Genomic DNA, 17403 nt, shown 5'->3' on the forward strand with positions numbered 1-17403 from the left:
CATTTATTTCTCATTTCCAAAACTTTTACTGGCTTGGCCAACAACTTTGAAACTCCCTGATATGTCCAGGTTTTCCATGACCTGAAACGCTGACTGAGTAAATGGAGATAAAGTAAAGATGATTAAAGCCTAAAAAATATATATCTAAAAATAGCAGGAGACCAGGATCTAGGCAAGACATTTATTTACAATGTAGAAAATATATATATCTTTTTTTTTATTAAAAAAAACAAAAAGAAAAGAAAAAAGACAACATCAGTAAAATAGTAGCATCTCATGTTTAGGGTATGAACCCTAAAAAAATGGCTGTTCTTTCAAGAAGTCTGTTTCTCGTTTTCCCTCAGTATCTCCTCTGTCTGGGACTGAAGACAGTGCTGGGGTCACTGTCTCGCTCCCTTTCTTTTTCCCGCTCCCTCTGACTGTTTGGCGATAAGGGCTGAACAGCGGCAGGCCCTGGCCGTGTTTTATCACTTTTAAAAAGGTCACGACCTGTCCTTAGAATCTGCTCCTCAATTTTTCTGTGACGCTTCATGTCTGATAGCACTTTGTCTAGCCGAGCCTCACGTTTGACCGAAGAGCGGGCTGAAGATCCTGGAGATGAAAGAAGGAACGATACATATCAAATTAATGATTTTTATTGTATGAGTACCATTGTTCCCAAATTGATACATCTTTTTTTAATTTATTTTTTTTATCATACCTGGTGTTCTTCGCCGATTGAGAAAAGCATTTTTAGGAGTTGCGGCAGTTTGCTCCTCATCAAAATCAAACTCCGTTGGTGAGAGTGCCCTGGAGAAAATACACAGAGAAATCTAAAAATGTTGTTTAGAAATATTTGATAAATCCTAACAAAGAGGGTGGTGGTGCTTCATTACTAGTAACAGACCAATAAAACAATGTACTGAAATTAAGTCGTTATTCACAAATTAAATCACTGACGATCTGAGTATGAAGCAGGTTGGGTGTCAATAACATCACTGGTTCTTGCTTGTCTTGTGACCAAATGACTTAAATTTCGATTCATTCGTCACACAAAGTGATAGTATGGCTTCAGAAGACTTGAAATACAGTACATGTGTCATATTGATTACTTTTACTGTGGTTTTATGTAGGGATGTGCACGAGTAATCGACTAATCGAGTACTCATTCTGCACCAGCTAGTAAAAAAACTACTCGAATAATCGCAAATTGATTTTTCTTTGCGCATTTGTCTGCCATGAGCAGTAGGGCTGAGTGGTTTACCAGTACTAATGAAATATCGCGATACCAAAAAAATGTAAACGGTACGATATCATTTTGTTGCTAATTTCGGTACCACATTACAGTATGCTGTCATTAGCTAAATGATATGAGATGTGACAAATTTGAGATAAAATCAATGACAATTTGAAAATATAAAAAACCTCTGGATATGACCAAGTGTGATCATTAAACAGCAGAAGGATGTAATTTAATTAAATAATATACAGTCACATACGCTGCATGCTACAGAATGAACAAGAGGTGCCGCTCTGCTGTCATATGATTCCCACAGACACACGGGTGGACACGCATACGCATACACTAACACAAACTCAACAACTTAATTTCCATGCAGTATGTTTAGAGTATAAACGGCTTTTAACACTTAAATGAACTCCTCGGGTGCAGCTGGGAGATTTCAGCTCGAGAGTCACAAGGGGATTATCCCAACATTACTGGGAAGCTTGAAATAAAGAACCCGTTAAAACAGGAAGAACTCAAAGGTCTGTCAAAATAAAAGTCCAGCTAACATGAAAGCTCTATTCAAACGGATGCGTGAAATTGAAGACAGAACAATAACTACTGTATAAAAATGTAATATTTAAAAAGTAGCAATAATACTCATAACAACAATTATGTAATATTAAATGGTTGTATTATTATTATTATCTGTAAGCAATATCACAAATGCAAGCAGCCTTGTGCCACAGGTTTTTTTGTTTTCATTAATATCATGCTGTGAAGCTCTGTTGTGCAACATTTTATTTGACCAAAAATAAGTGAAATTTTTTGTAAAAATAAATAAATAATAATATTATATTTTTATTTGATTAAAACTGCATGTATCAATTTGATTAAACACCGATTGATCATAACATTTAATTAAAATTTTAACGTCATGGTACAAGCTCTTTAACAATTAACAAGTCATTTTCTGTGTAATTTCATCAAAAATATGAGGCTTTTTATTTGTTGATTATAGTATCAATTTAGTATCAATACCAATGTACCAGGGCTGGTATCGTACCGAAGCCAAAATTTTGGTATCGGAGTAACCCTCGTGAGTAGCGCTGAATACTGTACTTTCCCTCCGAATCACTCACCAAATCTCGCCATTACAATTGATTCCGCTGTGAAAGTGTGTCGTCAAGGTGTTGGATGAGAGAAGAAGATACGATGCTTCCATGCTTTTGAAAGCAAAGCCTAGTTTAGCACTAGCAATACTTGTAATATTTTGATTGTTATTGAATTCTACTCTGTCGGTAGTCAGTTCTTGTTGGAGTCATGCAAACAAAAGGACGAGGATCTGCTTTTATGGTGGAAAGAAAATGCGAAGCGGTACGAGAAACTCGGAAGCTTATCACACCAGTATGTGAGTCATGCAAACCAAAGGACGAGGATCTGCTTTTACGGTGGAAAGAAAATGCGAAGCGGTACGAGAAACTCTGAAGTTTATCAGACTAGTATGTGCGTTTAACTCTGAACACGGGCAGAGCACATTTGATAAAAAGACAACTTTCACCACTTGTTTTTCTGAAAAATAACATGTGAAATGACAATAATGTGATAGCCTTTATGTAGAGTCAGACTTTATATATGTACATTACCCTAATGCCATCACTATTGGTTTCTATGATTCTAAGCTCCAATGAGTGCAAATGTTTTTTTACTTTTAAATCTTTTTTTTTTCTTAATTTTTATTCATGCATATTGTTCATTACATTTTTTTCCCAAAGGAAAGCACAGTTTGTTGAAGTTGCCTTATTTTGAAACCGTTCTTTGTAACATTCCTGAATAAAACAAAATATAGATTTCCCGTACGCATCATACTTGTTATCTTTATCTTGCATTTTAATTTATGACTAATCGATTACTCGTTGTTTGTGGGTTAGAGTGCTTGTCTGCAATTTGTTTTTTTTAAATGCCCATCCCTAGTTTTATGACTATAAAGCCGCATGACGCATGAAATTATTTCCTTTTGTGTTCCACAGAAGAAAGAAAAGCCATATGGTCTGAAGTAGCAGTCGACCAATATCGGTTTTTCAATGTCCGATGCCGATATCTAGAGTTGAGAATCGGTGATGGCCAATATAAATGCCCCTATACATAATACAATTTAACAAAAGCAAATCAGATGTACACAAGACTTCTAAAGTGAAACAAACGCTTATTTTATATAATATTAACATATTTGAAAAAAAAAAAACACTCCTCAAAAACAGAATTTTTTTTTGCTATCCATTGACAAATCTATTGATAGATTTTGGAACTGACACAAGGGAAAGTTAGCACTTCTGTTTATTGGCCAAGCTGATAAATATCAAATATCGGCCGATTAATTGGCCTGGCCGGTATATCTGTCTATCGCTAGTTTGGAGTGACATTAGGAAATTTTAATCTTTGAGTGAACTATTATTCCTTTAAGACCACTCACTTGTGCTCACTCTCTTCCTGTTTAGCCTCCTGTGAGTCTTCTCCATCTCTGTCAGGCGATGGAGTGCGTGGAGGGGTCGGAGGTCGACGTGGAAGAGGGACCCACTTCAACTCAAGCGCTTCTCCTTTGGCCAGGAGCTCATATAGCCGTTTGATCTCCTCTGGTGGAGGCATCCAGTTCTTAGGATCCTCAATCTCCTTGTCACTGTAGGGGATCTCCCAGTCCTCCTCCGCCTGCTGGTGGTCTCCTCCACCTCCATTCATTTCTCCATCAGTGGTTATTCCCTCTTTCTGCTCCTGTACTTCCATGGATTCTTTGCCTCCCTCTACATCTTTCATACATGATGGACAGCATGGAAGAGGAAGAAACAGGAGCATAACATACATATGAATTGTGCTGCTCTTAGGATCATGTATTGTGAGATACAGTAACAGATGGTTATATGATATATGGGTGAATCTCATGAAACCTGCATCAAGAACATGTCCAGGTCATATTTAACCCCAAAATCAAAAGAAAAAAGGAAATTATTTAAAGCGGATGTGTGTTATCTCTTTTATGTTAAAATGAATATTATTAATATGAAGAGTCAGCTACAAGGAAGCCATTTGTAGGTTGATTTCACCTCTGTGGCGCTTTAAAGACAATTCTGTTTGCTTGAGCAGTTGGTTTTTATAGTATTTGTTGATCTACAATCATTTTAATGGCCCTACAAAAAAAAGGCTTCATTTTCTTAATGCAAAACATAATATCTTATTTTTTTTCATCTGGGTGAAATGTGCTCTGGACATTTTTTTGTGAGATTTGCCCATATCCCATGGTATTTACATGGTACTTCTACTGTAGGTACTAGGGCTCAACAGAAAGAATGGCTCATGGGCCCGGAGCCGGTTTGAGAGAGTTTCGGGCCGGTTGATGGAACATTCACTTGCCCGTCGTTGCTATGTTACATTTGTTGATCATGTAAATGTTTTTGGGATTTCTGTGATGTACTGAGCATTGTTGTTGCAAACTCTTCTGATATAACTAAACTTATCACCCAAGTTATCTAGCTAGCTGACAAAAATGTTGCTGAAACTGTGAGAATGTAATATAATAGTTTTAGAAGTGTTAGTTAGAACAGGATTAAAATTATAAACAAATCAGTCATTTTTGGCATCGCCATCATTTTCCAGCAAATTATTTTTTTGTAAAGGAAACTTATTAATAAAATTATAAAACATATAATATTCAAAGTATTATTCCTGGCACATATATACAAAAATATTTTTTTTTTTGTGGCAGGGCACGTAAGATACTACAAGCCCGATTGATTCTTACTGTTGAGCCCCGAGTATCTTTAAGGGATAGTTCACCCAAAAATGAAAATTCTCTTATGATTTACTCACCCTCATGCCATCCCAGATGTGTATTATGGCTGCAATTGACGATTATTTTGAAAATCGACTAATTTAATGATTATTAGAACGATTATTCAACTATTCGGTGATTACTGCAACGATTAATCATCAGCTCTTAACCGATTATTCAGCTTGTACCCGATTTAAAAGGTTGTATTAAACATGCTTACTAACAATAAAGAGGACACAATCATCTTTTAGAAATACCTCTAAATGACATTCACTGAATTAAAGGGAAAAACACTTTTTATTAAGTTTAATTCAGTAAAAAGGTCACCTATTGTTATCAAGTGTTTTTGTCTTGTTTTCCATTTAAAATAGTCTAAAAATCCTGAAAACAAGATACATTTACTTGAGAAGCAACATATAAGATATTTAGACTTGTACATATAGATACATATAGAGAATGTATCTTAAATATAAGTGTATTTTCTCACTTGGTTATACTGCGAGTGCAGTAAAGATAAAATATACTTATATTCAAGATCTATTCTCGTAAAGCAAGTCTAAACATCTTATATGCTTCTCAGGTGAATGCATCTTTTTTTTTTTTTTAATGATTTTTAGATATTTTAAAATATTTGTATTTTTAATATTATATTCAACATTCTCAGAAAACAATATTTTCTTCTGCAGTATAGCTGCTAAAGAAAATATACATTGTTTTAAATATTATTTTTGGAAAACAAGCCAAAACATATTTTGTTGCAGTGTATAATGGGGTGAAGACTACCCTCTCTCACCTTTCTATTCACTTCAATCCATTTTAACTCACAAAAATAAACTCTCTCTTATTAATAAAGCTGCATATTGCCAATTTTTACAATAAGAAATGCACAGTGACCAGTCAGGCTTCCTAAGCAACCAATTGGCCCGGTTGCTAGGGTAGATAGAGTCACGTTGGGTTAAACTCCTTGTGGTCACTATAATGTGGTTCTCGCTCTTGGTGGGGCGCGTGATGAGTTGTGCGTAGATGCCACAGAGAATAGCATGAGCCTCGATGCGCACTGTCTCCGCGGTAACGTGCTCAACAAGCCACGTGATAAGATGCGCGGACTGACGTTCTCAGACGTGGAGGCAGCTGAGATTCGTCCTCCGCCACCCGGATTGAGGCAGGTCACTACGTCACCATGCGGACGTAGAGCGCATTGGGTATTGGGCATTCCAAATTGGGGAGAAAAGGGGAGAAAATCAAAAAAAAAGACAGAAAAAAAAATGCACAGTGACATATATTATGATTCAATAAATCGCGAGCCATCACGTTATAATCTAGCTGCGTTAAGCGTGCACGCTCGAGGGATCCCCGCGACAGAGTGTGCCTCAGCCGGGTGCAGTTTCAATCTCTCCCCCTTAGATCGGGACATTCGCGGAACTCATAGAAGAGGCGCTGACCGCACAGAAAAAATGGCAGTTTCTGAGTTTGTAGTTTTTTACATGATCTGCTTCCGTATTATTTGAACTTTAATAAAGCTGTTAAGATGTAATGCTGGGGTGTTTCTTTAAAGACACTCAACACACAAGTTTTGCTTCAGTGGAGCGGCAGTTCCAGATCAACTTATTCCACAACGAGAATGCTTCTGTATTTATTGTATTTTTGCATTATATATCCCTCATACTTTGCGATCTACATCACCTGAAGCTGGTTGGAAAGTTTAGAGTGCATCTGGACTGTGAGATGTGAAATTCTTCCTCTCCTCAGTCAGGCATGAACTGCAGTGCTGCTCTCGTGCATCATCATTAGAGTTTATTGTGATCTCATGTTACGTTAAATGAGATCAAACGACTATTCGACAACAAACATTTTTGTCAACAGTTTTTATTGTCGACGTTGTCGATAACGTGGACTAATCGTTTCAGCCCTAATGTGTATGACTTTTTCTTCTGCAGAGCACAAACAAAGATTTTTAGAAGAATATTTCAGCTCTGTAGGTCCATTCAATGCAAGTGAATGGTGATCAGACCTTTGAAGCTCCAAAAAGAAAAGAAAAGCAGCATACAAGTAATCCATAAGACTCCAGTGGTTAAATCGATGTCTTCAGAAGCAATATGATAAGTGTGGGTGAGAAACAGATCAATATTTAGGTCCTTTTTTCACTATAAATTCTCCTCCCTGCTCAGTAGTTGGTGATATGCACAAAGAATGAGAATCGCCAAGAACAAAAGAAGAAGAATGTGAAAGTTGAGATTTATAGTAAAAAAAAGGACTTATATATTGCTCCGTTTCTCACCCACACCTACTGTATCATATCACTATGGATTACTTTTATGCTGCCTTTATGTACTTTTAAGAGTTCTGGTCACCATTCACTTGCGTTGTGAAGACCTACAGAGCTGAGATATTTTTCTAAAATTCTTTCTTTGTGTTCAGCAGAAGAAAGAAAATCACACACATCTGGGATGGCATGAAGGTGAGTAAATTGTGAGAGAATTTTCATTTTTGGGTGAACTGTCCCGGCAGTAACATCAAAGCCAGAGTGAGGCAAACACATGTCCAGTAAACATGGTAATACCATGGTAACCTTTGGTAAGTGACAAATGTGGAGTGCATACTTGTACAATTCTCTGTTTTAGTATCCTCTGCGGTTTCAGTTTTGTCCTCGCCTCTATCTTGATCTTCCTCATTTTCTGCAGTTTTGTCCTGCTCATTGACTCCCATCGACTCGACGCGCTCCGCAAGCGAGGACTGCATCAAGCTGCAAAAACTGCCCAAAACATACATGTGAGTCAGTTGCATTTCAAAATAATTATGTCATATTTCAAAAACGACCCGAATGCATTTTTACGGGGCTGACGGGGTTGAGCATCATTTAATAACATCATCATTTACAGGAAAGAATGACCAGAGGCTGAACTTACAGATGTTCTCCAACCGATTTAACAAACAACTGCGTGAAATACTAAAACGCATCAGTGTGCTATTATTTTAGATAATAGTACTGCATAACTGAACGTGAGCATTGAAGATTGTTTATCTCGGCGCCTTCACATCATCCGCCTCATGTCCCGGATGAGAGTATCAGGCCACTGCGCCATCATGCGTTCGAATGACCGACTGAAATGTTTTATTTTCCCTTGTAGTACAAATGTCAGCTCTTTGAAAATGCATTCGATTAAATATCGCTTCCCGTGGATGACTGACTGGATTATTGTCCTCATATGTAAGTGGCTTTGGATAAAATGGTCAATGAATAAACGTAAATGAAAGGACTCTTAATTCATGTAGACCGGAAACAGATGAACGGATGTTACGCAGCACACATCAACAGAACAACTACAAATCTGCAATGAGTTTTGAGTGGCCTTGGCAGTATAACTTTCCTCCTTTCTTCACGTAAGTCGTCCGTTTTCACGACAGTGATTGCAGATGGAAAAAGGAGGTTTATTAACCAAAATATTGTGGGAATAGTTCATTCAGGTGAAAAAATATAATTTTGTATGGCGAATAAAGTCGCTGTTTGCTGTCCGCTGGAGTTCCGCTAGGGAAGTCATCAATTCCTTGCATTGACACTGAATTAATTACACTCTCAAGAAACAGAAGGAAGGAAATGAAGTAGGATTAACCTAGTTACAACTGATTATACATAGACCATTTCAGGGGATCATTCATGTGGTGCACAAATACAGCAGATATGCTGAGACAGAAGGAAGCTAGCTTGAACAGAAAAGTAATGATCCTGTGGTTTGCAACAAAATTGTTAGAAAAAAAGTATATTATATAAAGGTACTAAGTAAAAACAGGGCTCCCACTGTCATGGAAAATAACAGGTACAATCAGGGAATTTTAAATTTGTCTGGAAAAGTCATGGAAATTAATAAGTCTCGGTAGATTTCTACAGTTAATAAAATTGTTTAGTTCAGAATCAGCTTTATTGCCAAGTGTTCTCATGCACACACAATTTATTTATTTATTTATTTTATTTTTTGGTGATAGGAGAAACAAGTGCACACAGAATATTACAGTGAGATACAGAATATACAACAAGGTAAGAGTATAAATAGACATTAATATAGGACATATAACAGAATAGTGGTAATGTATGTGCAAGGTAGGGGTATGTACAGTTATGCTCAGCTCTAAATTATTTATTACATACTGGCAATAAGATGCTTTTCGTTAGTCCAATTTCTGTAATATGATTTTTTAAATTATTATAATTTTTTTAAATCATTATTTTAAATTTTCTCCCCAATTTGGAATGCCCAATTCTCACTACTTACTAGGTCCTCGTGGTGTTGCAGTTACTCGCCTCAATCCGGGTGGTGGAGGACAAGTCTCAGTTGCCTCTGCTTCTGAGACCGTCAATGTTATCACGTGGCTCGCTGTGCATGACACCGCCGAGACTCACAGCATGTGGAGGCTCATGCTACTCTCTGTGATCCACGCACAACTTGCCATGCGCCCCATTGAGAGCGAGAACCCCTAATCGTGACCACGAGGAGATTACCCCATGTGACTCTACCCTCCCAAGCAACCGGGCCAATTTGGTTGCTTAGGAGACCTGGCTGGAGTCACTCAGCACACCCTGGATTTGAACTCATGACTCCAGTGGTGGTAGTCAGCATCAATACTCACTGAACTACCCAGGCCCCCAACTGTAATTTGATTTTAATAAATCCTTATCCACTAGTTAAACAAACAATCTAGGGCTGCAACTAACGATTATTTTGGTAATCGGATTAATTGGATAAAAAAGAAATTTTATTTCATGTATTTTATTAAAATATTATATTAAAAGCAGAAATGATAAAGGGCGTAAGGATTTGAGCGGAAAAGTCATGGTAATTCATTGGTCAAAATGTGCTGGAATCCTAAAAATTATGCGGTTTGCATCCTGAAAATGATGCCTAATTTCAGACTGTCAGGCAGCGTATGCGAACATCTTTGGGGGCACCAAAAATTGTAATTTTATACATACTCATTATTAATAATTTATTTTGTTCATTTGTAGGTCTGGGGACTATAAAATGAAAAAATGTGAAAACAGAAACTAATAATGAAAGTGATACTTTTATTATTATATTACAAATATAAATGAAATTACCAATAGTATTGGATATTTTGTCCCACTGAAATGCTCATTTGACAGTAAGGCATTGATTTTGAGTTGGGATGCAGATGTAAATTTACTGGTTTTAACAACAGTAAGTTATCTGTAACATCTATAAAAAGCTAAAAGTTAAAAAAAATTAAAGTTATTCCGACAGTGCGACTGAGTTGAGACTACTTTCATCAGGTTCTTATTGATTTAACTTCAGTCATCTCTTGGAATTTCTGAAGGCAAACAAAACCAGTTAAATGTTATTATCACTCCAAAAAATATTTAAGCCTGTTTTTTTTTTATTTTTTTTTACGCATTTCAATTTCATAACAAAATTCCATCAAATTAAATTGTGTAATTTTTTCAACAAAATATATATATATTTTTTTTTTTTTTTTTTTTTTTACATTTTATTACTTTTTATTACTTAATCAATTTGATGGATTTTTATTATGAAATTGAAATGTTTCAAATATTTTTTTTAAATGGGAAATCAGAGAGCTTTAGAAGAGAACAGATTTTACACAGAACGAAATCTAGTTTGTCCACAATTCACAAAGGTCCAGGCTTTAAAGGCCTTGATTCTATTTTTCATTTGCCCTTATGGAAATCTAACATAGGTTTTATAGTTTTAACAGTGGTATTTGTATCAAGACCAAGCCAACCACATGGAAGTATGGATCTTCACTACAGTGGTTAGATGTAACAATAAGATGATTTCTATAAAACAAACTATGGCATTCTTGTAATGAAAAACAGCACCCTAAGCACATGTAAAAAATTATAAATAAAAAATATTAAAAAAAAAATGTATATACAAAGATTTATTATATTCCCTCACTCCCCTAATGTAGTATATTATAAATTAATTTAAAAGAGCTATAGTAGTGATGTGATAATAGGTATTATGAATCAAATTCTGCCTAAGAGAGAGAGAGATAGCCAAATCTGTAGCCGCAACAATGTGACCTAAAACAAAATGCCTAAAAATGCGAGCCTTTAGTCGCAGTCTGTAGCCCTTCATAATTACAGATGTATTATATAGAAGATAATTTTTATGATGTTCCTGCACATGAGTCAAGTTTTTGAGATTAGGGATGTCCCTCTCAAAAAAAATTTGAGTGTGAGTACGATACTTCCTTTTTGGTACTCGCATAACTGTTTTTTGTTTTATTTTTTATGAAATTCCATATAAACAGTTTATTTCAATTTTATCATTAAAATGGTGCTTTAATTAATTAATTAAAACTTTAATCAAATGAAAATAGAACAATTTATTTTCAACGTAAAATTTTATTATTTTTATCAAACAAAGTGCTTTTTTACAGAACCTTATAGCACAATCCAAAATACAACATTGGATGTATTTTTTGTCAAATAAAGTGCCGTGTAACAGAGCGTCACAGATGTGAGATATTGCTTGAATATAACACAATTACTATTGATTTATTATTATTATTAGTAGTAGTAGTATTACAGTGAATATTACATAACTATACAGTAGTGATCCATTTCTGTTTAAATTGAGCTTTTATTTTGGTTGAGCTTTTATTTTGAAGTGTTTCTGCGTTGTTATGATGGTAGCTTCTCAATCCAGAAAAGAAGGTCACTATGTGACTCAGAGTGATTATTAAATTAAATAAAGATGTAGTCTGTATGTGCCTCATGCAAAAAAGTGAATTAGCGCTCTGCTCACTGTCATCTGCTACAAACAGAGCGCGCGACGGTCATGATGATGTATGAGCACTTTGTGTCTTTATGTTAGCACAACACCAGCTCCACACTTTTACAAACACTCACATTTGAAGTGCACAGCACATGCAAACTATATATTTATCTAAATAATTGCAGCTTTTGTGGTTAAATAACCTCACTAGGACATAAAGTGATTTAAATTTGTGCGCTGAATGTTTACGGAATGACATTTGTACATCAGATGGCATCGGTTTTTGGTATCGGAGCATTTTTACGAGCATGAGTACATGAGTGCTGTATCGGACCTGATTGGGAAATCCCTAATTGAGATGGATTGGGATGCTGTTATTTTCTGTTACAGATTGCAGCCGAATGTTGACACGAGACAGAAGCAGCTGGCAGCATGGTGCTCGCTCGTGCTGTCCTACTGTCGCCACCGAAAGCTCTACACACTGGATGTGCTCGAGGCGCAGGAAAGCCCAGTGTTCAACAACAAGAAAATTGAAAGTATCCTTTAATGGAAGCCCTGTGCCATTTTTTTTTTTTTTCTTTTTTTTTATTATCATTTGATATACTCAAACATTGTGGTTTAATCATGTGGAAGGTTGTTTCTTTTTGGTTATAGTTTGACCCATGACTTTTGCATAGGTTCCATAACTCGTGTTGTTCAGGAAAACTTTCAGTTGAAGCCATACAAGTAGTTTTTGAAGAGCTGAGAAAAAAAGGTGGGGTGAATCATGCCCCATGTTTGTTGACAAGAAGAGACCTTTTCCGAGAAATGGAACTGAGAACATGTTGTTAAAATCTTCTCTTTGCTTTTACTTCAGGGAACCTGGAATGGTTGGATAAGAATAAAACACGATGTCTTATAATGTGGAGGAGACCAGAGGAGTGGGGCAAACTCATTTATCAGTGGGTGAGAATATCCTGTTCATTTTTAAAACACTAATATTCGGCTGCTTTCAGCATTTCACAGCATAACCTAAACTGTGATAAACAGTATGCATTAACTTGTCATTGCATTGACTTGTAATAGAAGAGGGTTTTGAATAGCAGCTCGACTTAAAATAATAGAGTTTGATCTTGAACCTTTGAAGTTCTTGGTGAAAATGTAAATTAAATGGGGTATTAAGGGTAAAATGCCTAATTCGTGACAGGAAGTGCAGAAATTGGACCCACTTAATATGAGCTGTCTTTAACTACTATGTACTTAAGTATTTGATACAGTGTACTAATTATGTACATGTTGTTGCATTGTACTAACATTTAAATTACCTGCATTTAATTACATCTGTAGTTACACTGTTAACCTTAACCCTAACGCTAAGCTAAACCTACATGTAGCTCAACTTCAGTAGCCACAAATGTGAATCTTGTGAGAATTTTGCAGAACAGTATGTAGTTACACAATAAGTACATTGTATTGTATGTATTTTGATGTTAGTGCATAACAGTTAAAGATACCTAATATAAAGTGGGACCCAGTAATTCATGACACAATGCAATTACACTTAAATGGTTTTCATGCACAGTAAGACAAAAGGCAGTTGCATTTTGTCTATGAAAATGTAAAATCAGCACTTCATTTTGTGTACAAATTTCTAACCCAAAAACTTTAAGTTCCTTCCATTTCATGGACATAAGTATGGAAGCCCATTTCCACCACATAAAAAAACTGTGCTTTGATAAATCAAAATTATGAGAAACAAAGTCATAATTATAAGATACTTAGTCAAAATTATGAGATGAAAAGTTGAAATTATGAGACACTAAGTCATAACTATGAGATGCCAAGTCATATTTTTGAGATATGAGATTATCGTAATTATGAGAACATTTTGAGATTTTATCTTATAATTATGAATTAGCATCTCATAATTATGACTTAGCATCCCAAAAATATGACTCTTTTATCTCATCATTATAACCCTGAATCAGTTTTAGACTTCTTATCGAAAATACATTTTAAAGGTGCAATATGTAATATATACTGACGTACTAAAGCATAAGCTGAATACTGGCTTCTCCGAAAACAATGCTACAGCCAGTATATTCTTCTTTGAAATGTCTGTTCCAGGCCGGAATTTCTGTTTGTGTTTTGGCCTGTGTGATCCCAATACTATTTCGCAGTAGTATTTTGACACCCCAGGTTGCCAGATTTGAAACAAGTTAGTGGGAAAACACAGCACGCTGCAGCCATGGAAGCCAGCAATACATCTAACTAACATTGACAGAGCTATTAAAAATCCACATGAGCTGGTTCATAATTTGCAAACAATAAAAACATTGCAAATGTATACATTAGCTAATCAACTTACAGTGTAAGGCTCGTCGCTTGCCATTGTCAGTTTGCTCGTTCCTGCTGCGTGTCCTCAACCTGGCAACCCGCGTGAGCTTCGACTCTGGGGAGGAGGGGGCAACTCTCTCCAATATTATGAATTTGGACTGCAGTACCCATTTTAAATGCTTGATGTCAATGTTACATATTGCTCCTTTAAAAAACGTATATATGTATTTTTTTTTAAAAATCACTCTACCTTTTAATATATTTTATCACCATGAAAATAGCCTTGGAAGCTGGCATGGTGTAAAATCACTAAATAACTAACTAACTATCTCATAATTATGACTTAGCATTTCATAAATATGACTTTTTATAAAACGGATAGTTCCAGTCCTGGATGCTGATTGGACAACAGCCGTGTTTTATTCATGTATAAAGCACTGCTCTGACCTCTTCACAGAACTTCTATTTGCACCCATAGCTGACAGTTATTCATGTTGCCTAGCAATGTTCTGTTTACAGTTTACTGCCAGGGACTATATTTTCTGGCAGAAGGATGGCACTTAATGATTTTACTTACAAAATATATCATTTTAACAAACAGTTGTGACCTTAATATTTTTATTATGGTGACCGTTTTATAAAAGTAATAAAGGCACTCAAGGACGTGCTACATTGTGAATATAGTCACAGCTGAAGGGTGAAGCTTCGTGACGTGCCGTGCCTAACAACGCCCTTCAGCCATGACTATATTCACAATGTAGCACGGCCTCTCATGCCTTATTGCTTAATTATCTCATTATAATGACTTTATCTCATAATTATGACTTTATTTCAACATAATGACTTTTTATCTTATGATGACTTTATCTCATAATTATGACTTTTTATCTCAAAATTACGACTTGGCATCTCTTAAATACGACTTTTTAATCTCATTATTATGACTTAGCATCTCATAAATATGACTTAGCATCTCATAAATGAATTTTTATCTCATAATTATGACATTTTATCTAATAAATATAACTTTTATCTCATTATTATAACTTTTTAGCTCATAATTTCGAGTTTTTATTTCAACCTGTTTTTTTATCTCAGAATTTTGACTTTATATCTCATATTTTGAACTTACCAAAGGACAGTTTTGTTTTCTATGTGGCTGAAATGGGCTTCCATAATTAAGTATGAACATACTTCATGTCGTGGATAGCAAGAAACACCTTTCTTCAACAAAATGCATTTATTACATGCTGGGTGCATTTTGTCCACAAAAGGTGTTTCTTGCTGTCCACGAAATGAAAAGTATATTTAGCCTTGTGTCTGCAAAATGTAAGGAACTTTTTTAAGGGTAAAGCATTTAGGTGTAATTGCATTTCATCATGAAATACTCTCAGTTTGTGTCATGTAAGTCCACAAAATTAGGTATTTTACACTTGGCGCCCCATAAAATGAGTTATAATTGTTTATTTGAATTCTTTGTAACACGTTAGTTGTCTTGTGCTGCTTTATAAATAATAATAATAATAATATAATAATACTATCACTGAGTATAATCACGCTTATTCCATAGTTGACAGTTGATAGCCTAATTGAACTCTTCAGATAGCTTACTTAACGGTTATGCTCCTTGTTCATATTGTTTATATGATGCAATTCAGTTGTAAAGTAAGCATGTTTTATTGTAAAATCTAGTTTTTTCCCAATTGTTACTTTTAGGTTTCCAAAAATGGTATGGTCAACACAGTGTTTACACTTTATGAACTCTCTAATGGGGATGACACAGAAAATGAAGGTATAGAAATATGTTTGCCATATTTGTATTTCTAATATACAATGTATTGATCAAACTTTGCACTACATCAGCACAGTATTTCTGACATACAATATATCCATCGAACTTGCCTAGTTGCAGTGGTTAGCACTTGTTAAGTGGATAATTAGACTGTATCTTCCAGAGTTTCATGGATTGGAGGATTGGATGTTGCTACGCTCTCTGCAGGCCCTACAGGCTGAAGGGAAGGCAGAAATGATCACCATGGATGATGGAAAAGGAGTCAAGTTCTTTTGAATCAGATTTTCTCAATTCAGACTTTGGGATGGGGTGTTGGGTTTCTGTCAGCCCAGCATGATCTTTTCCTCACAGTCCACTGGGATCTTTTTTGGACTCTATATTACACTCCGCTACTAAATCAGTCAAAAGTCGATATTTGGCAGATGAGCCCAAACAAAGATTTAAGGAACTTCCTTGTTGGAACATGTTTAAATTGGTGGTTTTACACCTGACAAAACTGGAGGTATGTGAAGATTTTGTTCATAAACATTATGCATAAAAAGCTGAAATGTCAGACCAAAAGTAGAGAATATCAGCATCTTAATGTAGACGCAAACTTAAATCCTTCCTAAATCCCATTTGGTGTACATAGTTTTTATTCCACTCCTTTTATTGCTGTGAATCCTTAAAGTACTCTTTGTTCTATGTAGAACCAAAAAGCCAAAAGACAGTCTAATAATCTTAGGTGTGCCGTTTGTGGATCCCACAATGCGTCCTGGCAAAGATACAATGTTCTTGAGTAAAATGTCTCATTTCTGATGGCAGTGAAATCAACAGTTTGCTGAAATTTGAATTTCCTGGTAGCATTCACTCCTTTTCCCTGGCTGTTATTTTTTTATAACAGTGTAATACTGTACAAATAAATGAGGGAGATGTTTTCGGTTCTCTCCCGCAAACCTTAAAAATGCTTTGCGTTTTGTTTGATTGAAGAGTTTTAGTCCTTAATATGGGATTTACATATCAGAATACATTATATGAATGCTTGCAACAACCATGAAGCAATGACATGTGGAAGCAATGAACCATGTCTTACAACAAAGAATGCTCTGATTTATGCTTCCTATGGAGGAGTTGACACCCCTCAGATTCTGGGGTAACATTTGAATTTGTAGTTAATTAGTTGTGCTTGTTAAGGCACAGTCTTGTGCCTTAGAAGATATTTGCAATAATGGGCCAAATATAGAGTAGATAGATGCTGAGATCATTGAATGACTAATAGCTGTAGCATCAGACACTTTTTTAATTGTATTTGCTAAAAACCTTCTGTGCTTATATATGAGAAAGATGAAGAGAGACAGGTGGCACTGTTGTGCATGTTAAAGTCTGCTGAGCATCTGTTTACAATACCATACATATATCTCGGCAATTTACTTGTTGACACACTGAGTAGAACAGACAGACTAGGGTGCAGATGAAGATAGGAGATATGGTGGACTGTAGCACAGAGACTGTATGTTACAAAAATACAATATCC

At 35.6% G+C, this 17403-nt stretch overlaps 2 protein-coding genes across 2 annotated transcripts; one reads left to right on the forward strand and one right to left on the reverse strand.

Annotated features, from left to right (window-relative positions):
• Nucleotides 1-167: 167 nt before the first annotated feature.
• Nucleotides 168-8203, reverse strand: LOC127422807 (PAXIP1-associated glutamate-rich protein 1-like). The gene is made up of 5 exons (XM_051666589.1): nucleotides 7934-8203; nucleotides 7628-7779; nucleotides 3678-4008; nucleotides 701-789; nucleotides 168-591 (listed from the first exon to the last, which is right to left on the reverse strand). Exons 2-5 carry the CDS (start codon nucleotides 7764-7766, stop codon nucleotides 341-343), a joined length of 810 nt encoding a protein of 269 aa, XP_051522549.1. The 5' UTR covers nucleotides 7767-7779; nucleotides 7934-8203; the 3' UTR covers nucleotides 168-340.
• Nucleotides 8204-8300: 97 nt separating this feature from the next.
• On the forward strand, nucleotides 8301-17136 carry LOC127422813 (vacuolar protein-sorting-associated protein 25-like). The gene is made up of 6 exons (XM_051666595.1): nucleotides 8301-8408; nucleotides 12173-12318; nucleotides 12483-12536; nucleotides 12639-12727; nucleotides 15815-15890; nucleotides 16054-17136. The coding sequence occupies exons 1-6, from the start codon at nucleotides 8320-8322 to the stop codon at nucleotides 16164-16166; spliced, it is 567 nt and encodes a 188-aa protein (XP_051522555.1). The 5' UTR covers nucleotides 8301-8319; the 3' UTR covers nucleotides 16167-17136.
• Nucleotides 17137-17403: the final 267 nt, after the last annotated feature.

Source organism: Myxocyprinus asiaticus, chromosome 32 (assembly GCF_019703515.2).
Source record: "Myxocyprinus asiaticus isolate MX2 ecotype Aquarium Trade chromosome 32, UBuf_Myxa_2, whole genome shotgun sequence".
Taxonomy (NCBI): domain Eukaryota; kingdom Metazoa; phylum Chordata; class Actinopteri; order Cypriniformes; family Catostomidae; genus Myxocyprinus; species Myxocyprinus asiaticus.